Source organism: Typopeltis vanoorti, chromosome 3 (genome assembly GCF_054136105.1).
Source record: "Typopeltis vanoorti isolate ZY-2024b chromosome 3, IOZ_Tvanoo_1.0, whole genome shotgun sequence".
NCBI classification, from domain to species: domain Eukaryota; kingdom Metazoa; phylum Arthropoda; class Arachnida; order Uropygi; family Thelyphonidae; genus Typopeltis; species Typopeltis vanoorti.
In genome coordinates this window covers 54836293-54858999 of record NC_143551.1, presented here as the reverse complement: position 1 = coordinate 54858999, position 22707 = coordinate 54836293, and the positions used below count along the sequence as shown (strand labels likewise).

At 33.5% G+C, this 22707-nt stretch overlaps 1 protein-coding gene across 3 annotated transcripts in view; it reads right to left on the bottom strand.

Moving 5' to 3' along the window:
* The window catches only part of LOC150108163 (uncharacterized), a 461861-nt gene that overhangs the window by 243411 nt on the left and 195743 nt on the right, over positions 1–22707 (bottom strand). For all 3 annotated transcript variants that reach the window (XM_090390618.1, XM_090390617.1, XM_090390619.1), the window contains exons 5-7: positions 16637–16679; positions 12647–12722; positions 3190–3234 (exon numbers count right to left, since the gene is read on the bottom strand). In XM_090390618.1, coding sequence (XP_090246744.1) covers positions 3190–3234; positions 12647–12722; positions 16637–16679 — 164 coding nt within the window. The remainder of the gene's footprint in view (positions 1–3189; positions 3235–12646; positions 12723–16636; positions 16680–22707) is intronic.

The window sequence follows — 22707 nt, the reverse complement described above, 5'->3', positions numbered from 1 at the left end:
ATGTATTGATTTCTTACATGTGTTTCTGATCATGATGACTGACCCTTCATAAAACATCGAACCTGAGAACGTGTGTGTGTGTGTGTGTGTGTGCGGGAATACCCCAATTGAAAGTAGGGCACGACTGCAAATAAAATAAAATAAGCCAGAGAACCCAAGTTTCTAAGAATTTAATTTACTTTGTTAGTGGCACCTGATATTCTATGATTACCCTAAAGGCTGAGTTTATCTCTAACCTTAAGGCCCAGGCTGACCAGGATAACTCATAGAATTCAGGAAACGGGTAATTTCTGGTGGCCCTTAAGAGATTAAATTACGTAAGAAAAGGCATAAGAGAAGCGAGACATAAGGTTAAGATTAATATTAATGAAGATCACCTAACAATGGCGCAACCTACTTAACAAAGAGGTACATGCAATAGAACTTGATATAGCGACTAAAATAAGAAAGGATAAAGTCAAATAAATTGCCTCGATATATCAATGTCAGAGATATACGGTCACAACAGTGGGTAGAATATGTGCTTGGGATTTTTAGACCATCATTATTGTTAAGATTAGCGTTGTTGATAAAAAATCTCACAGGCTTCCTTAAATTTACATCTGTACCATGTTAAGTTCACCATGAACTCATGCTGTTTTGTTTGGAAACAAAAAGTCTACAAACAAATAGAGGAGACAGCCATGTTCCCCCCGTCAACTATTTCATTGAAATCTTTAAAGAGGAAACCTTACCCCTCCCCACATAAACCTCACTGTTCATGTAGGGGGGAGGTTTAAGGATTTAAAGAGTTTAAATGTACGTAGATGATGTGTTCTCCATTTGGCCACATGGTTGGCATACTCTCAGCATTTTCTTAACACATCTAAACAATCAACATCAATTAACCTTAGAAACAGTATATAAAAATAGTACACCCAACCTCAACAAGTCTGGTTGTGAAACTGCCCCAAATTTGGGAAGTATTCAGCCAAGACCACCCATTTGTCCACTATGGAGCACTATGTAGGACTTGGAGACTCAACTTTGGTTGCCATTTATGCATTGTTAGTGCCTATATGCACATATCATACTGTACTGTGTTCTGTGACGATTACAATTTGAATTTGCCAAAATATTAGAAATATTTTGGGAATAATGTTAAACTTATTATAATTAATAATTATTCTACATTTTAATTTCCTTAAAAAATACAGTATCTGGAGACCAGAGACAGGAAGCCTAAAGCCATTAATTGCTTTGCTGATAAATGATTCATTATGACCATTTTTTAAAAAGGAAGGTTTGATATAATGCATTTCTTGGTGTAGGTCTTTAATGGAACATAATAAACTATGAGCCTGGTGTAATAAAGTCTTAATAGTTCTGACTTTTTGACTCAGATGATAAGTAGCATGGATATAGTATAAAGTAGCAAACTGTCAACATGGCTGATGATGAATCATTAAATCTACAGTCTACCTACTTGTTTTTCTCTTCCCATAACATAAAAATTCTAGAATAAATCATTTACGTTTTGCAACAATGACTTTCGGATCTGATGGAAAGCCATTCCATATCTCAAATCATCAACTGCCTCTATCATACTGATGTTTAGGAGAAATAATTAAGGAAATGATTTTTGAAATATTCCATGTAGTAGTTGGCAAGAGGATTACTCATTGCTGTACCACCTTCAATCTAGTGATATAATTTTTCTTGGACACTAAAATAACAGAAGTCCTTTATTTAATTTTACACGGTGATCAACATTCATTTTATATAAATTATGGACTCTACAACCGTGTTATAAATAACTATTTTAATTCCCGACATTTCGACCTTCATATTAAGGTCATCATCTGGAGTATACACATATATATAGAGACAAGCTGGATTACATTTCACAGAGTATGCTAAAGAGACAATGATTTGATCAAAGGTTATTCTACTGGCATGACCTCTAGTGAAAATAGAATATATAAAAATAAAAACTAAAAATAAATAAATAAATAAAAATACAAATAAAAAATTAATTTAATTAATTAATTAAAATTGCATCAAAGATTATTCGATTTAAGATAACATCAGAGAAACATTCTTTCATATAAATAGTCTTCTTACAGTAATAATTGATACAATATTGTTTGAAACAATATTCCCTTTAGGGAATATTGTATCAATCAACTGACCATTTGCTGTCTTACTTATAACAAATCTTTTTAAAAGATTTCTGTTATTTGTATTGTAATTGTGTTCCATTGTTAACATAGTGAAAATACTTAGATATACTACAGCAAAAGTTTGCATCTGTTAAATTTCCATGTAAGTTTTAATTTCAGGCTTAATGCAACTTTCTTTCATAATATAGATTATATTATGAAAGAAAGTTGCACCTACACCTAGTAAACCTACAGTACATTTGTACTCTGAGTGAGCTAAGGATATATTTTTCATTTTTATCAAATTTATATATTTTTTTTGTAATATTTTTATTTATTTTTATATAGTCCAGAAACCCTGCTCTAGAGACCAAACATGGAACTTTTTCAAGTCACTGTGAGACCACCTCCCCATGTATTAGAAGTGGGACCTGTGAGACCACCTCTCCACTTCTAATACGTGGGGAGGTGGTCTCACAGTAGGTGATGAAATTCATTTCCCACCTAAAGACAATCACAAACATCCATGCCCATAGTGGAATATGAGCCCGTGACCTGTTGGTTGGAGAATGGGTATGCTACCACTTGGCCAACCAGGATTACAACACACACATCAACTCCACATGACGGCAAGTGATTAAAGTGAAATAATTAATCTGTTGGTGTGTTTCTTAAAGAAACTGTATTCAGTAGTGAAAATGATATTGGAGAAGGCTATTTCAAAGAACAGAGATAAATGTAAAAAAATGAAGATAAGAAGTTGGTTCAATATGCTACACATTGTGTGCATCACACTGTGCAGCTTAATAACCAGAAGCTGCTTGTTTTTACATGATTAGCAGTAAGTAGAGATATGATGGTGACCAGTTCAGTAGAATAGAACTGTGTCCATGAAAATACCTATAAAAGGACAATGCAGAAACTGCTACTGAGAAAGCAATATGAGAAGGTTAGCGAAAGAAGGGATCATCTATTAAGAAACTGATAATGTTTTGGATTTAAACTGCCTTTAATTTGATTTAAAAATAGAATCATGTTTTTAACTTACTTTCCAGTGAGAATATCATTTCTGACTTGAAGGCAAAGTTGATATCTGAAAAGATGTACAAATGAATAAATTAAAAAATAAAAATAAAACAAAAATCACACTCATATTATCAGCATTCAAAAAGTTAGCCTGCTTTTGCAGTTTCTCTACAACTATGATAATTCAGTAACAGCAGTTATTTGATCTTAACATGCCATGTCCTGTAAGAAACTGTGACAGTTATCAATGCATTTCTTAGTTCTTAACATTTCTATCTTAAAATGATTTATGTGTAAAACTCTGAAATTTAATGTACTGTAATGAATGATTCTTAGAGATTTCCTTCAGTTCCTCAAAAGAAGAAAGCGTAAATTCAATTTCCCCAATTCTGCTGTCTATTTCCATACTAATTTTTCCATCTTCACTAAAAATTGTGCCTAAATAACCGAAATGTTTTACTTGTTCTATAAGTAATCCATTCAGGATGCAGTGATATTTTCAATGTTTCCATTGTCTTCAAATTTTTCTGTTATTTGCTGATTTTCACACCAGTCAGGGAATCCTGCAGAGTTTACAGTATTTATTCAGAAGTATAACATCACCTACATAAAGTAAAAAACAGCTGAACTTAATATCTCTAATTTTGATATCAAGTTTAATACCACTTTCCTTCATAATGTGAGTCACATAGAAGATGAATAACAGTGGAGATAATATGCACCCTTGTCTCACACCTATTTAACATCAAGCTATCTTTCTGTACCTCCTTCAATTCTAACTATTACAACTCAAATACAGACTAAATACTGCTTGATATACCATCACATTAACACCATCTAACTGTAGTGGTTTGAAGAATTTTTCTCTTGACATATGCCTTTTCAAGATTTACAAAATTTAAATACAGAACCTTACTATATTTCCATGATTTTTCAACTATTTGTCTTAAAAGTGAAAATCTGATCCTAACAACCTCTGTTGAGCTTTGTTCTTCTCCAAGTTTCTTTTCCACAATTTTTCTTAGCCATTTCTCAAGTATACTTACATACATCTCACCAGGAATACTTCTGTAATAATCATATCCAGTTTTATTTCCCTTTTTAATATATGGGGACTAAGAAAGCTCTGCTGCAATCATCTGGAATTCACCCTCAGATTAGGCCTTTTAGATTATGCAATGTTTGCTTGTTTTTAGCCTGTATCTTCCCCACTGCTGGGCAAAGGCCTCTCCCATTGCGGGAGGATCGGGTCTATTTCTCCCATGGTGATCCACTCCATATTGGGAGAATGTATATATACAGGGTGTCCCAAAATTCACGCAAGAAGTAATTTTGATAGAAAACACAGGTTTTCAATTAAAAATTGTAATTTCTTATTGATTCATAAAGTATACAGTATAAGGTTATGCATGGAATAGCATATCGGGTAAATGGCCTCCACGGCTTTGCTGGCACATATGCACTCTTTTGTCGAAATTTTCCATGACCGTTTTGCATAAATGTGGCTGAATTTCGTTGATACAGCGCTCAATTTCCTCCTTCAAGGTGTGGGTGGTCGTGGGCTTGTTGGCATAAACCTTAGACTTCAAAAAACCCCAAAGAAAAAAGTCCAACGCTGTTAAGTCACATGATCTGGGCGGCCAATTCTGATCACCAAAACGGGAAATTACATGACCAGGAAATGACTCAGTAATTGAATTGTTTCTCAGGCTGTATGGCATGTGACACCGTCTTGTTGAAACCACATGTCGTCCACATCCATATCTTGCAATTTAGGCATAAAAAACTGGATTATCATGTCGCGATAGCGAGCACCATTAACTGTTATTGCCTTGCCAGCCGCATTTTCGAAGAAGAATGGAACGATGATGCCTCTAGCCCAAAATCCACACCAAACAGTGACACGTTGTGGATGCATTTGTTTCTCAACGATCACTTGTGGATTTTCTGAACTCCAAATGCGACAATTTTGTTGATTAACGAAGCCATCAAGATGAAAATGAGCCTCATCGCTGAAGATGATTTTGTTCGAAAAATAAGGATCCACTTGTTGTTGTTCCATAATCCATTCAACGAGCTCTCTTCGCTGTGTGTAGTCAGTAGGCTTCAGTTCTTGAGTCAATTGAACTTTGTAAGCATAAGGATGCAAATCTTTCGTAAGAATATGCTGTAGAGAGCTTCTCGAAATGCCCAATTCAAGACTACAGTGCCGAATTGATGTTACTGGACTCTCAGCAACACTCTCACGAACTGCTTCGATGTTTTCTGTTGAACGACTTGTTGAAGGACGGCCAGAGTGTATAAGATCACTAATTGATCCAGTTTCCTTAAATTTGTTAATTAATCTTTTCACAGTTGATGAAGTTAAATCACTATTCCGACCATATTTTGTATGAAAATTGCGAACTGTAGCTGCCAAACCTTCATTATTTTTAAAATATTGTTCAACGATGAAAATGCGTTGTTCTTTCGTGTAGCGCTCCATTTTTAATAACCCTGAACTGTCAGCTGTCACGCTTTTTTTTCTCATTGGCAACACTTTACCGCACAAATGCGCTAAATTTAAATCTTGCGTGAATTTTGTTGTATGAATGTGAAAGACAATCACAAACATCAATATCCATGGCAGAATTCGAACCTGCAGCCTACCTGCAGGTTAGCATACCTGCTGTCCAGCCGAGAGCAGCTATGCTAACCACTTGGTTAGCCACGGCTATGGCATGTAACCACTGTAAAACTTTTATACCTCCATATTCAATCATTTTGGTCTGATATTATCCATTCTGCATTTCAGGTTTTAGATGGCTTTGTCTACTTTAAGTATCAATATGTATTCCTGACAGCATTCCTGTTAAGTGTTTTCTACCACCAAGCTGTCACAGCTTGTTTCATTTAGCAATCTTTCAAAGTAATTACTCCAGACATCTAGAATATCTTTATCTTCAATTTTGATGTTACTATTTCATCTCTGATTCCTTTTACAATATTCTTTCCTCCATTTCTGAGCATTTTCACATAGACTCCAGAATATTTTGCCACCTTTCCGATATTTTCTATGAGATCTAGCAGGAAAGTAATGAGACAAAATTCATATAAAATCATGTATTCAATTAATCATCTGATACATCGTGGTCACCTTCAAAGTACCCTCCCGCATATGCATTGGTTCCAACATTCCTTCATGTGGTATAACAGGATTGGAAGTCCTCTTCTGTTAGATCATACCTTTCACCCTGTTCTTGAGGTTGATTAACAGAGCAGAATGAGAAGGTGCATTGTTGTGATGCAAGATCCAGTCATTTGTAATCTCTAGAAGAACCCATAAAATGCATTGCCTCAACAGTTTAAGGATTTTTGTTTGTTTGTTTTTGTTTTTAGTAGTCAATTTGATTGACACTTGCTCCATAAGGTAAAAATTCTCGGTGGATCATGCATGGCTATTGAAAAAGATGCGATCATGGTTTTAGTTTCGGACTTGCTCATGCATGCTTTCTTCAGTTTTGTAGAATTTTTTGGCGTAACTCCAATCTTTGGCATTTCATTCTGGGAAAAAATTAGCTCTTTCCTCAGTAATAACATGAAATAAAAAATTGGGTTTGCTTTGAAGTAAGTCCAGCAATTCCCTGGAAACATTGTGGCAACAATCTTTTTGATCATCACTGAGATTTTTTCAAACTATCTTTGCACATATTTTTCGCACTTCAATAAATAGCACTTGAGCACATAATAAAGAATCATTACAATAAGCCTACTTAATTTTATCAAATGTGTTGATAACATTGTCATTAAGTTTAATACAAAATTTAATTGTGCAACACTGTCCAAGATTTCGGTTCTCCATGTTCATGATGAACACACCGGACAATCACTTACTAAAAACATAATAGCTTGACAGGTGTTTACCTACAGACGAGAAACTGGTACTGCTGGAAAGAGTAGAAATCATTCTAACATACTAGGCTAATGTCAGTTCGACAGTACAGCCAATTGTTGCAATAAAAAAAAAAAAAATTTAACCTCATTACTTTTCTGCTGGATCTTGTGTGTTCTTACTAAAGTCTTCCCATCACTTTTATTTGGCTAGTTTTACACAGGGCTTCACTTTCTTACGCTTTCTTTTCCTTGATTGCCTCTAACTTAAAGAGTCTATCATGAAGTTCTGACTTTTCTAATTTTGCAGACAACCTCACCACATACCTCTCTCTATGGCTGACTCAATCAATTTTTTTTTTCAGGATTTGCAATTCTTGTTTTCAAATTCTTTTATTTTTGCTAGAATGATGTTTGTGTATTGTAGGCTACAATTCACCTCTGAAAGCTGTTTAACTTTGATTCATTTTAAAACTTTCTTACACACTCTTCTTTTAAATATGAAATTTAATTTTGTCTTGATCAATACTAAATCGTGAGCACTTCCAATTTCAAATCCTCTGTATATACTCTTGTGTCCTGAACCAGTGGGAAAATGTTACTATCAACAATAACATAGTCAATAAGACTTATTTCTTACATCTTCTCTCCACATGATTTTGTGTACCTTGTGATGTTAACAAGAACTAGTTCATGTCCTGAACTCCAGCAGGAATCCAGCAAGTACTTACTATTATTTACCATAACTGAAATGCAGATCCTTGTTATACTCACAGGATTTTTCAACTTTTTGCTTTAACATAACAATATCATCCTGTATTTGGCTTGAACTCATCTTATTCTTCCCCAAGATTCTCTTATACAAATTTTTAGCCTCTTCTCAAGCATGCTTGAGAAGAGGCTTCATATCTTTGTTGAACATGGCATTTGCAATGTCATCGTCCTGAACCAAAATCTAGCAAGCACTTATCCTTATTATAAGCTACATTTTCTCAATTTTCCCCCGACCATATGTCTGGTTTTCCTGCTCTTCAATTTAGGCATCCAACAGGAACAAAATTTTTGCATTTCATATCCTCTCCAATGACGTGTCAAAAAGCTCTTCTACTTATCATAACATACCATAAAAACAGACCATATAAAAAAAAAAAAATTGCAATCTTCACTTTTGCCTTAAGAAAGTCAGAATAAAAATCAATATCTCCTAGCCAACCAACAGTAAATAAGAATCTGTGCAAAATATCTATAATAAGCATCTATATTGCATAGCTAAGTAACTGCAACTAGAGTTACCACTATGCAGCTATGGCATGTATATCATAATGCATTAGATTTACAACAATTAATTAGCAAAAATTTATTTTATTATTAACACCATATACAAATCACTTTTTCTTTGGAATTACATCCATTAAGATGTATTTCTGAAGAAAAAGTGAGGAAGAATTTAAAAAATATTTCAAGGATTGGCTTTCCATTTATATATATATATATATCAGCTGCCTTCTCTAATGAATCAAAAAAAAAATAATAATAATTTCTCCACTTCCTAAGTAGAGCCTTTTGTGGGACTATAAGCACAAACAAATTTCATTGCCCAATTTTCCATTTTGAAATGTGCCTATATCACTCTACTAGAAACTGCCTGCCAGTCAAGAAGAGTACCTTCATGAATGTTGGTGTTGAATGTTTAGCCTTCCTTTCTCTGATTGCTATTTCCCAAATATAACTTGCATTGATTATTTAAGAAAATCTCACTTGTTTTAGCCTTCTTTGCATCAGTAATGCCACTCATATCAAAATAGTACTTCTCTAGTTCTTCTACCATTTCAATTTTTTTTCTCCCATTGATTCTTGATTGTGCCAATCTTCAGTTCTGCTCATGCTGTGTTTGTTTTAGCAGCTGACTTTTCACAATTCACTGTGGTTCCCATGGCAAAATAAGCAGAGGCCTTGTTTAATCAGGCAACAACTAAGCATGAACTATGATAACCATCATTAATGTTATATCATCATCTTGTTTTGGTTTAAGTTAATATAGAATACAATTTCATTAACTTATTAAGTCCCAAATTGCCAGTCCATCATTTGCTCAGTAGCCAGGTGGATACCTATTAATGGGACTCAGCCAGTTCTCTATATTCCTTAAAAGTTATGCAGAGGCCATCTCCCAGTTATCTAACTTTGGTCTTTAAGGAAGCCCTTCAAAAGAGTACCTAATTCATCATCATCATCATCATCAAATTCTGATATGTACCCTCAGAGAGGATATTACAATTGTACTACATGAAAAAGTTATATCATTACTACTTCCTATCAACAATTTTCCTCCATAATCTGTTATCTGTCAAGACTCCAATATTAACAGATCTTAAACAATAAATTACACGATAACACAGTAATTAACTTTAATGAAATGAAAGTACAGATATTTCATACTGAAAATAACAGTATCATCAATATGTAGAAATAAGCAAATCAAAGGAACGGGAATACACAGTACATACAGCAGTCGGTGGTTTACCTGTTAAAAACTGTTGCCACGTGCTAGAAATTAATATTAATATTAAATAATATTATTAAAAACTATTTTTGATGGTTACATAAGATAAGAATCTCCCAAACTTTTGGGAGAGAGAGACAATTGTTCCAATTCAGATTTAGCTGACATAAAAGGGTTTCATAACTTTCTTTGAAAAGGCATTCATCATATTTGAACCTGCTTCTATGGAGATTAGCTTCATACCACTGAATACTGACAATACTATGTTGTGCCAGACCAAACTTTTGAGGTTTCATGTATTCGATATAATATTGTATTGAACAATAATATTGTATCAACAATATTAAGGGATGACACAAATAACTGAAATGAAAATATTGAGAAAGTAGTAGAGTTACTGCATATAAAAGGAGAATGGTTATATCATAAAAATAAATGAGACAGTCGGCTTCTGTTCCTTCAAAACTGCTTCTATGCAAATTATTATACTTTTTTCTTTTTTTTTTTCCACATGCCTCCACCTGCAAAAGGTTGTAAACCTGTAGCACATTAGTACTGTGGGTGGGCTAAGGTTTTTGTTCATTTTTATTTTTTATATTTTACATAATCCAAAAATCCTGTTTCAGTTTCCTTGTTCTGGAGACCAAGCATATAACTTTTTATTCAAGCCAATTCAGGTCTCCAGTAAGCAGACAACGATCTCACACCAGGCAATGAAATTCATCTAACACCTAAAAACATTCACCAACATCTATGCCCATGGAAAAATTCAAACCTGCAGCCTATTTGTTCAGTCACACATTACACACCTCTCACATTTGCATGACTATGCCATTTCTCTTCCTCCCCTCTATATATGTGTTTTATTTTCTAATTTTGATTTATTTTGTTTTTTTGCCATATGATCTGTTCCTATAAAATGAATTTATATGTGATATTTTCATTTGTATCAATTTGTTCATACTTCTTGTTACTGGAGAATAAACTTACCTCCAACTTACAACTAAAATGTAATTATCATTATTATGCACAATGTTCAATGTGAGCGATGTGCATGCCCTGTATAAAGATATGAACTGAATCAAGATGGAGTAATGGTTAGCATATTCACTGTCAATAAACTGGTAGGATACATGAATTCATGGAGAGGTAATAAGTATGTCAATTGGTACTGAAGAAGCTGGATTGTTTACGATAGTAATGAAACAGTCATCGTGTGCAAGAATTTCCATCTCTAGAAGCAAAAAAAAACTCAAGATATTAAATCAGAGACTGAATGTGATTTTTTAAATGGCACGTAAAAGTAGTAGAAAACCATCAATGACTGCATATTAAGTGACTTGGACTGAAATATATTATTCATAATGAAGGGAGGGTAATTTCTTAACAGAAATGCTTAGAAGAATAACAAACTGAACTGCTATTGAAGACAACCAAGACTACCTTTAATGTGGGGAAAAAAAATTGTAATACTGTCTGTGTGAAGGGAATGTATTATTATGGATTAATGTTTGCATGTATTTTTAGAATCATTTCAAAATTAAGTGTTTTGCATATCTGCAATATTTCCTTTGATCAGTCTTTTTTAGTTTTCGATGTGAATTTTTTCTCTTTGTACTGTTAGTTTAACTGAAACAACATTGTGATGTAATGAACTATATAACTTCTTGGCCATGATTATATAGATGCAATGCACCTCTGTGTAATAGCTGTATACACATGCAATTAAAGACAGTGCCTTAGCTGCATCTGTTTTCCAGCCAGTCTGCACTTTTATGGGATGAAAAAAAAAAACAGTTTCTGAAATAAAAAATTATACCACCACTGTATGAGACCACTGGCTCACTCGCCTTCAGCTACAAGGTTTTCATAAAGGTGAGATTCAAACACAAATCTGAAATTATCATCCTGCTTACTGAAAGCAACTGGAAGTTGAAGCATGTGAAAAAGATTATGTTTGGTTTGTTTTCTAGAGCAGGATTCCCAGTTTATTTAACTGCTGGTCCACCAACAGTACTAACAGACCACAGATTTTCATTTTGTGGGTGGAATTGCAAAGAACGTGATCAAATGGAGTCATACACATGCTTGTAAGGATTTCACAACTATTAAGAGCCACTACAAACATTTTACTCAGATCATGACAATGAATGCTACATTGAAACTCTTGTGTAGATATCTTCAAACTATGGCCTGATATTCAATTGTGGATTAGTAAGAAATTTGATTTATCATATCATACATCCTGCTTCCATTAGTCAGAATCCAAAATCTGTACTGCTTGCAATCTGTAGATGGTGGTATTTCTGAAAAAGGCACACCTACACTGTTAATGCAGTTATAGATACACTGTTCTTGTTGAAATGAATGCTTCACAACCTCTGCAGTAACTCCCCATTTCCTGCAAAAATTTAAAATGTTGAAGATTCCCAACCATTAGGATGAGGGTCCAATCAGACATGGGACCCTCAACCAAAATAATCTTTTAAGACAGTAAATGAGTACCTTAAATTTATTTAAATGAAACCTAAATATACCAACATCCCTGTGCTACTGCCCTAGTATCCTAACCTCACTTTAAATTAAGTAAGCAAAGGTATATTTCACTAGTGTGGAATAGCACAACTTAGTCTACTGATAATTATACCTAAAATAAATTATCACTTATTGCAACATCAAAAGTCTGTAAGGTTGAGTCAGATTGTTTGGAATTATTGCAGACAAAGCAGCTAAAGCCTATGAGGCCAGTATATTATGTCTGTTAATATGTTTTCTAGGTGAATTTACCTGTTTTGTAGGATGAAAACTCCCTTGCACTTCTTCTGAATGAGACCAAGTAAGTCGCCTTCCATTAAAAAGGTCAATAAGGAAATAAATTTTGGGATTTCCAGATTGGTACGGTAATTATATTTGTGGAAATTCTCAAAAAGCATATAGTAAAAGTATGAATGAATATAATTCTGAAGGAAAAGAAATCAAAAGATGTAAAAAGAAAGTGTTTCCTCCACCTTAAAATATAAAATAACTTTTAAAAAAATCCACAATAACCAGTACTACATATACATGCCATACAATAAAAAAATAATTCAGAAAAGTATTCACTCACCTAGTTATATCCTCTTGAAGTTGTGTTGGATCAGGTGGATAAAATTTAACTTCGAAAGAAAAGAGCCAGGGATTATCTGAAACATAAAGATATTTAAATATAATGCTAGTTCCTTGGAAAAATTGATTCAAATATATCAAAGCTCTACACAAAGTGATAACATTCAAACCTTTCTAGATAAATTACATTTATACTACTGTTCTAGTTTCAATCATGGTAATTTAAAAAAAAAAAACACTGCATTTGTTGCATTGCATGCAACCAACATACATTGAAAGAGGACAAGAAGTTACTTTTTGTATATTTTTTTTCTGGCCCAAAGAAAAATAGACAAATGGAAGCCAAATCTGTATAACAGCATCTGTGAAAAATATCTATAGAAAAGGCATAAAGCAGAAACAGAGCATGTATGATTCCTTTCTTTTAGGCTTGCACGGTGATCCGAATGCATTTTTGGAAATTATGGAGACAACTACCGTGTTTGAATAAAAACTTTAGTTTACTATTACTAAAAATTTTTTTTTTTAATTTTTTTTTTTACTAAAATTTTTTTTTTTTTTTTTTTTTTTTTTACTATTACTAAAATTTTTTACTAAAATTTACTATTACTAAAAAAAAAAAAAAAAAAAAATTTTTAGTAATAGTAAACTAAAGTTTTTATTCAAACACGGTAGTTGTCTCCATAATTTCCAAAAATGCAGAGCATGTATGAGAGAGTGATTAAAAACAAAATCGATCTGTGAGAGCAGAATCGTCATCATCAGATTACTCTTTTCTGAAGAGCATCAAGAATTTATAAATAGGTTTTTGGTTCACAGAAATAGACACAAAGTTTTTTGAAGACTAAGGACACTACTGATGATGCAAGGCAATAAGATGTGTTTGTACCAAGAAAGGAAAGAAGTGTAAGTCATCCCAAGAAGAGATTTTTGATCTTGTTTGGAGATCTGCATATGTCATGTGAGATCTTCTTGCAAAAAAAAAAGACAGGATTGGAGCTATTTTCCCATGTTCATATTACAGAGATCAGCATTTAAGGCAGTGTCCATGGAAGATTTTAAATCTTGCAGATTTGACAAATGAAGTGTTATTGAGAAAACTATGGATAATATTTGAGTTCACTGAAAGTGGAGGTCATTTATGTATAACAGGACAACTATGTAAAAAAACATAAGGTACTTCAGTATTTGGTAGAGAAATCAAGAAGAGAAGCTACTGAATTTACAAGTTGGTTTTTGGTTCACCATCACTGGGATTTGTATGAGATTAGCAGCCACAGAGATTAGAAGTAATGCAAGTTTAGTAAACAGGCTTCCATGTCAGCCTGATCCAAAATCCTTTGAAATGTCAAGATATAATGTTGGATCTAATATCTACTTTGCTTATGTAAAGTCTTAAGCAGATATGAACACCAAGGTTTTTGAAGAATGAGGACTGATGTAATACAGAAGGGGATAGTGATAATTCAACTGCAAGGGCAGAAGGCAGACCATAAGGTGGAAGTTTAGTAAACAGGCCTCCATGTCAGACCTCATCCCCCTTGAAACATCAAGCACAAAAATTGCTTTTGCTTATGGCAAGCTTGTCAAACTCGTACAAATCGAATCGATTTGGATTTGATGGATGATGCTGATAAGAAGAAGGAACTACAGCGAAATCTTTGCTAAGGCAAAGATTTCTCTATTTCATTAATCAAAATCTTGATGATTTCTGGTGTTCCCAAATGGCTGCATACCCAATTTTGGCAAGTTATGCTCTTTTTTGCCTTAATTCATTTATTACAACCTATCTATGCAAATCTAGATTTTCAGCATTAATCCATGAGAAGACAAAGTTTAGAAATTGATTGGATGCCAGACATAATATTTGCCTAGCACTGTCAAAGACTGTTCCTCGGTTTTCTGTCCTAACTGGTCGAAAGTAGCAACATCCATTTCATTAAAGTGGTCATGAAGAATTCTATAATTATTTTATAATTATTTAGGATAAATAATTACACAGGCCTGCGATGGAAAGTTGTCTGAGAAGAAATAATTGATTCTTATAGATTTTTAAGTGCCGAGTTCAGAAAAAATCAGGAAACTTATGAAGGATAAAATGTTTGAAGAAATATGCCAACTGTTAAAAAAGAAGAGTGGAAAGCTTTGAAAGAGTGGTGATCAAATTTTTAGGAAATCACAAGGACCCCAACTATAAAATGATTGTGGAAGACATGCTACAGAAATTCAAGTATGCATTTGGGATGCTCCATGAGCTTAAAAGTGCACTTTCTCAACTGTTTTAGACTACTTTCCTGAGAATCTGGAAACTGTCAGCGAAGAGCAAAAAGAGCAATTCCACCAAGACATCAAGGAGATGGAAAGAAGGTATCAGGGCAGGTGGAATGTCAACACGATGGCAGACTATTGCTGGATGTTGTACAGAAAGGACCCAGGAAAGGAATTTCACAGAAAAAGTTCAAAAAGAAGTTTTGAAGGAAAAAGAAAAAGACACCACAATGAAATATAAAGTATATACTAAAGATTAATCTTTAATTACTTTAATTAAAATTTTTTTTTTCCAATGCTTTCATTCCAAAAATGTTTACGGAAAACTTTAAATACTGTTATTTTACTTAATATAATGCATTTTAAAGCTATTTTACTGTAATATTGAGATCCATTTTGTGAAAAATCCTTACGTGATAGAGAAAAATGGAAGAGATATTTGAAATCAGCGGCCAAAAATAAATCAGAAACAGTTAATAGTTTCCAGATAACTTTTCACAACTCAAATTTTGCAGGTCTGCGTTATTTTTGTTTCATTGTTACATTTTCATTTTTTTATATCTTTATTAAAAATAAAGTTCATTGTATTGTTTTCATTATTCATTTGTATTCATTTTAGTGTTTGGATTTTTAGGGGAGGTATGTACAATAAGATTACACTATAGAAGTGTGATGGCAAAAAATTTGGGAACCCCTGGACTATAAGAATAGTTTATGGGAAAAGGTGGATGGTTTGGCATAGCAAATTACCTTTGCAATAGAACTGATGCTATGAGACTTTGACTAGAACTTTTCAGTATTCTTTACAGTTGGCTAACTACAATAGTGTTTGTTATATTGAAGAGTTGACTTTTGTGTCCTTTTAAGACAAATATTTGCATCTCTTTACCACTTTTTCCAGATCAGGTCAAATGTAAGTAGATTATCGTCCATATACGAGGATGTTTTTAAGTACAGAGAAGATCTCCAGAAGACAAAGAGAAAAAGAGAGATAAAAATATCATCGTCAATTCCTGATATGTACCCTCAGGGGATATACAGAATATTATGATAGTAATGATGTAACCTTTTCATGTAGTACTAACACCATATCAATAATTTTCCTCCAAATTAATCTGCAATCTGTTAAATCTCCAATATTATATCACATACTATTTTTTTTTATCTGCATTACTTTTAATGACATCAAAAGATATAATCACCAATAACTATCAGAATATTAATTTAAAAACAACTAAATATTTTACTTGGATCAACAAGTAAATATTTTAACAAATGTAAATTGAGCCACAGAGTCACAATACTTTATACAAACATAACTGAACATTATGTACACAGCCTCATAGTAACCTTCATGAGGAGAGGTTTGCAGAAGACCATTTTAAGGATTTTATTAAGTATGATTTTTTACTTCCCAAAAAAAACTTTTTAATCTTACAATTCAACAAAACTGACTGTAAAACACAAAAATGAATATAAATAAATATTAGCTATGATAAGGAAAGAGTGTGTATCATCAAGCCTGCCACAGGCACATTCAAACCTATAATTTAAATAAGTTCAAGACCAACTCCTACCACTTTCAAAAAAGTTGGAATAAAAAAATTGCCGCCTTCTCCTTTTGGGAAATGAAAAGGCATGAGACGATTTATTACTTTTTATAACTGAATAACTTTTTTTATGTAAAAGTTGATAAGGTGATAGTAAAAATACATATACTTACTTTTTACTTGTTTGTTTATCATTTTGTCAATATTCAACCAGTTCTGGAAGGGGAAAAAAGCAAGTTAATTCACTGTATAACCTTATACAATAATAATCAGTTTTATCAGAGATTTTTCAACTGAACTATAAATTAAATTCAAAAGTTTCAACAGCAGTATTACTAATACATTATTATATAATATCGACAAAATGGTTACATAATCAAACAGAAAATTTTACTTCAAAACAAATAAAATTTTCAGTTCTACTTCATATCTTAGCATGCTTTATACACCACCAGCATTGTGTGTGTGTGTGTGTGCTGGCCTGGTTGGCCAAGTGGTTAGTGTACCCACTCTCCAACCAACAGGTTGAAAGTTCAAATCCTGCTGCGGACATGGGTATTTGTGATTGTTTTACCCTGTGTACTGCTATAACCTTTGATATAGTACAGTATGGCTTTTGCTGTCCTTGCACCATTAAAACCATAAATCATCATCACCAACAATGTGTAGGTACACCACAGATTGTGGATCCCTGGTTTGATCAGCTACCCAACCCCTGTCCCACTGTTGCAGCTTGTTTGTTTTAAAATAATCCAATAGAACATTAAAAATGGCTAGATGGTCTGAAATGAGATGTGTGCATGTTTTCCCCCCCCCCCACTTTAAGGTATCTAACTTTTCATAAAACTACCTTATGTTTATAATGTGATGTATCATTGAGCAAGACACTGCTTCTTTTTTGCTACTTAAAACATACTGTCATTATCCCTTACATTTAGAGTTTAATTTCTGAAATGCCTTATACTTTATCAAAGTAATCCATTATGTAGACTTATGGAGACGAATTTCTGCATCAGAGTAATTATTTTACTTAAAACTGAGATAAAATAAACTTGATGTTTCAACCTTTATATCAAGGTTATCATCAGTATCACACACACTTAATACAACGACACAAGCTATATCACAATACTTTAGTAAACTACAGCATAACTGCTCTATCCACTACTGACTCCTAGTGAGGGGGAAGAAAAGAGGAAGAGCAAAATTTAAAAATTAATAACACTGATTGCTACTAGTTAAGTTCTCTACATTCCTAGATGTAGAGAACTTAATTCTAAAGAAAACTAAAAGATCCTACATTCCTCTACAATGACCATCAGCCAGTGGTTATAAATTGATCTATACTGTCTAGGTTTTTTGTTTTTGGAGGATTTTGGAGTTCTGCCTTTCTGTTCTTCCATTCCTATATGCTATCCTTTCACCATTATTATGTTTGTAAATGGGTCTCCCAGCCTCTTGGAACTGGGCTTAGTGAGCTATATTCAAATTTGCGAGCCCCTTGTTCTTCTTGTTTACATTTTTATTTTTTCAAAAAAAAAACATTTTTTTGAACCATATTAAGCAACAAACTAATACAGTAACCTAACAAAAATTAGTCTATTCAGCAGTGTATAGATTATTTGGAATTATTGTTTCAACTCCTCTATAAAGAATGCACCCAAGTTTGAAAATAAAATAAGCACATGTGCTATCGTTACCCTTCTCCCTTCTGGTAGCCAATCATATGGTAAAACCAGTAGCCAATCAAATGTTTTATAAAAGATTTCATTCTTATTATATTTTGATAGTTAAAAAATGTTTTTCTTATGTAAGATAAATTAACACAGTGGATTGTGTGCAAATATTTCATGTTTAGATCATGAAATATTTGTTTAAAAATGATAGCCTTTAGAGGTTGATTGTCCTCTCATACTTTTTGATTGGAATTTACGCAAGCTGTATTAATAAAAGTTTTTGTGTGAAATAGGGTTTTTTTTTCCTTTTTTTTTTTTTTCCTCGACGATGCGAGCCCTTTGTTAAAATTTCCATAGCTCACCACTGGTTAAGCCATAATTTTTATTGAGATTGGGATGATGGTTTAGCATCTTACAAGCTTCTTTGAATTTTTTTTTGCAAAAAGATTTGAACTGGCACTTTCCCATAATTCAAGGATATGTAAGTGTTGTCTTCTTATTTTATTATTGGAATTGCATTCTAAATTACAGGTGCATTGGATTTTGTATATACCTGGATGGGTGAGAGGGGAGTGGGGAGAAAAAAATTGAATGTTGTGGATAGTTTGAATGCTGCCTTTATACAGCATTTTTGCAGAGTTCTGTCTATTTTCTCAGATACTCCCCTAACGTAAGGAATGGCTATGATGGCTTTTTTTGTAATTTTATTTTTAAACTTCTTTAATTGTATTCTTGGATTGTTTTCAGGTTGTAGCAGTTCTTTATAAATGCTTCGCTTATTATTTGAAAAGCATCTTCCAGAGCCTGCTCATCAGAGCAATTGTTAGAGCTTTATGAATGGTGGTACAAATCTTTGCATGTATACTGACCTGCGTAAAAGTTTATTGCCTTGTATTTGTCTACATAATTTTACACAATGAATGCTGACCGTGGTGTAACCATGAAAGAAAGAAATCAAGTAAATTTAGTGAAATAACAATGATCCTGCGTTTTGTTTAGTAAAAGAAAGTCTAATTAAGAGTGGTGATGGCATTAGAGAGTAAAATGCTAATGTGAGAAGAAATACTTAATTGTGGTCATAATCCTCAGAGTAAGTGTGTGCCACCTCTGAAGCTGAGTTGCCTTGGTATTTCCATTGAATGGCTATCCTCTGAGAAGAACCACAAAGTCCAAGACTGTAATATCAGTTAAGTTAACCTAATAATATAAGCACTAATAAAAAAATAAAAAAGAAATGCAGCAGCTCCTGATGCTGTCGTTTAGGTGTGTTGTGTTATGATCCATTGTGTCCTTTCCGACTCCTGGGGACTCCATGAACATAGATTCTCCATTCCGATCTATCCCTGACCATGTCTTTCAGAACCTCCAAGCGCACTCCAGTTGCATCTTTAACTCCATCCACCCATCTAATTCTTGGTCTTCCTCTTCTCCTGCTTCCATCAACTTTAGCAAGCATCATCATCTTCTTCAGACTGTCGTGTCAGAAGATGAGCAAGAGAGAGAGAGAGAAGTACTGTTTGAAACGAATAAAATCCTAACCTTCTAAGAGGCTAAAAGTATGTCCGAAGTATGACAATTTTTGCTTGATGATCATAGCTTCAAGGGAGCAATCTGACTTTATTATTCTGTCTATCACTGATTTATTGGTCTGCTTTGCAGTCCATGGTTTTATTCTCCAAGCCCATAATTCAAATGCATCTATCTTTCTTCTTTCACTTTTTCTCAAGGTCCAACTTTCACATCCATGTTTCACATGCAGCACCACAGGGAATACCATTACTTTCACGATTCTGATTTTTGTTGTGAGGCTAATATCTTTATCTTTAAAGATCTTGCTTAAATTTGTCATTGCCTTTTTTCCTGAGTAATAATCTTCTTCTAACTTCTTCGGTACAATAACCATCTTTATCAATTCGAGATCCTAGGAACACAAAATTGTTAACTGCTTCCATTTTCTCCCCATCTACTTCAAAATCATTAAGTTCACATGTTGCCATAACTTTTGTCTTTTTGAAGTTAAGTTTAAGACCATATTTAGACTTTCTTCTTTAACTTTCATAATAAGTTCCTTCAAATCTTCTTTGCATTCTGCTAGCAAGGTGGTATCATCTGCATACTTCAAATTATTAATATTTTTTCCACCAATTTTAATTCCAACTGAAGACTCCTCCAGCCCTGCCATTCTTAAAATGTATTCGCTGTACAAGTTAAACAGGTATGGAGATAAAATGCATCCTTGTCGCACCCCTTTACCTATTGTAAAATACTCAGTTTCTCCAAGATCTGTTCGGACAGTAGCTTCTTGTTCATAATAAAGATTCCTCAGAAGGATAATGAAATGCTCTGGGACTCTCATGTTCTTAACACATTCCACACGAGTCAAAAGTCTTGCTATAGTCAAGGAAACAAAGGTAGACATTCTTGTGATATTCCTGTGATCTTTCTATTATCCATCTCACTTTGGCAATTTGATCTCTTGTTCCTCTGCCTTTTCGAAATCCTGCCTGTTTACCTGGCATTTCTCTCTTCATGAATGGTTCCAGTCTTTTCTGAATGATCTTAAGTAAGACTTTACTTGCATGAGAAATCAATGCTATAGTTCTGTAATTTTTGCACTCTCTTGCATTGCCTTTCTTCAATAAAGGTATATAAACTGATTTTTTCCATTCTCTAGGCCATGTAGTTGTGATCCAAATTTGCTGACATAGAGATGTTAAAATTTTAACTGCCTCTTCTCCCAGGGCTTTGAGTAGCTCAATAGGTATTCCATCTCGTCCTGGTGCTTTCTTACTGGATATCTGTTGCAGTGCCCACCTCACTTCACTCTCCACTGGTACTGGTACTGGTTCCTGTGTATAATTCTGCTCTTCAAATTTCTCAGTAATTTTGGAGTCCTTTCTGTAAAGGTCTTCTGTATACTCTTTCCATCTTTCTTTGATGTCTGCAGCTTCTGTAAGATATCCTTTGTGTTTACTTTTCAATACAGTCACCTTGGCACTAAACTTTCCTGTTAGTTCTCTGATCTTTTTGAAAAGATTTCTTGTTTTCCTTTCTTGTTTTGGTCTTCTATTTGTTGACATTCCTGGTTAAAGTATTTTTCCTTGTCTCTTCTGGCTTGTCGTTGAAACTCTGCATTCAAATGCTGTACTTCCTGCAAATTTCCTGTGGCCTGCATTTTCCTCCTTTCCTGAGCAGTTTTGATGGCATCTTCTGACAGCCATTTGGACTTCTTCTTACAAACTGTTGGGATATTCTTCTTTGCTTCTGTTTTAATTATATCGTTAATCTCTTCCCATAATTCATCTGGTTCTCTTTCACACAAATTGAGTGTGTTGAATCTGTTCTGTATGCTAATATTGTATTCAGCTGGTATGTTTCCAAGATCATATCTGATAGACATTTGTGATGTTTTCAGTTTTCGTAGTTTCACATGTATAGTAGCCACTAATACCTCATGGTCTGTTCCACAGTCTGCACCTGGAAAAGTCTTGACAGACTGAATTGCACCTCTCCATCTTCTCTGTCCAAGCATATAGTCAATTTGATTTCTGTGTTGTCCATCAGGTGATACCCACGTGTACAATCTTCTTTTGTGCTGTTTAAAGCAGGTGTTAGCAACAAACAAAGAATTTTCTGCACAAAACTCCACTGTTCTCTTCCCTGCAGTATTACGAATACCTAAACCAAAACGACCTGTTATTCCTTGTTAAGTTCTCTACATTCCTGTTATTTTTAGGTTGTGTTTTTTGACCATCAGCCATTGGATATAAATTGATCTATACTGTCTAGGTTTGTTTAGAAATATATACACGTTAGCACAAGAGTAATGTTTAATTTGCCAAATATTTCGGTCTGAATATTACAGACCATCTTCAGTGGCTGCATAGGAATAGTTTTAAAAAACAAAGTGGAATATGAACAATTGATCATTTATACATAGAACATGCCGTGTGATGTCATATCGCTAAGTATTAGAAGTTGAAAGTTTATTTTTCACTTGGTTAGAGTATAATAAATTTAGTTTAATCCTTTAACCAAGTGTGAGCAAACAAAGTTTGCGCAACTAAATTTATTAAGTATTAGAAGAGTAAACATTTTTTAAAAAACATAATTAAAGATATTAATTCAGAAATTCATATAATAATCTTAAATAACATTATACTGATAAAAATAAATAAATAAATAAATAAAAATTTAATGTATTATCCTGATTAAATTTTCCCAAATTTTTGATATAGATATACAGTCATTACGATTCAAGTTAGGATGTTGAAGTAAGGCCTATACACTTTCTTTAAATAAACATTCAAATTTGTAGCGACATCTGTATAGGAGGAGAGTCTCGGACCAAAGGATATTGTAGTTTGTTTCTAATCCATGCTGAGCTAATCCAGATTTCTCAGGTTTGTTGTGTTGAATTGATGACTGATGTTCTTGAATTCTTTTTTCCATGGAACGTCCAGTTTGTCCAAAGTAAAGAAGATTACAATTACAAGGAACTTGATCCACACCGGATAGAGACAAGGTTGAGCGTTTATTTTTAGATGAAGGAAAATGGGTGGATAATT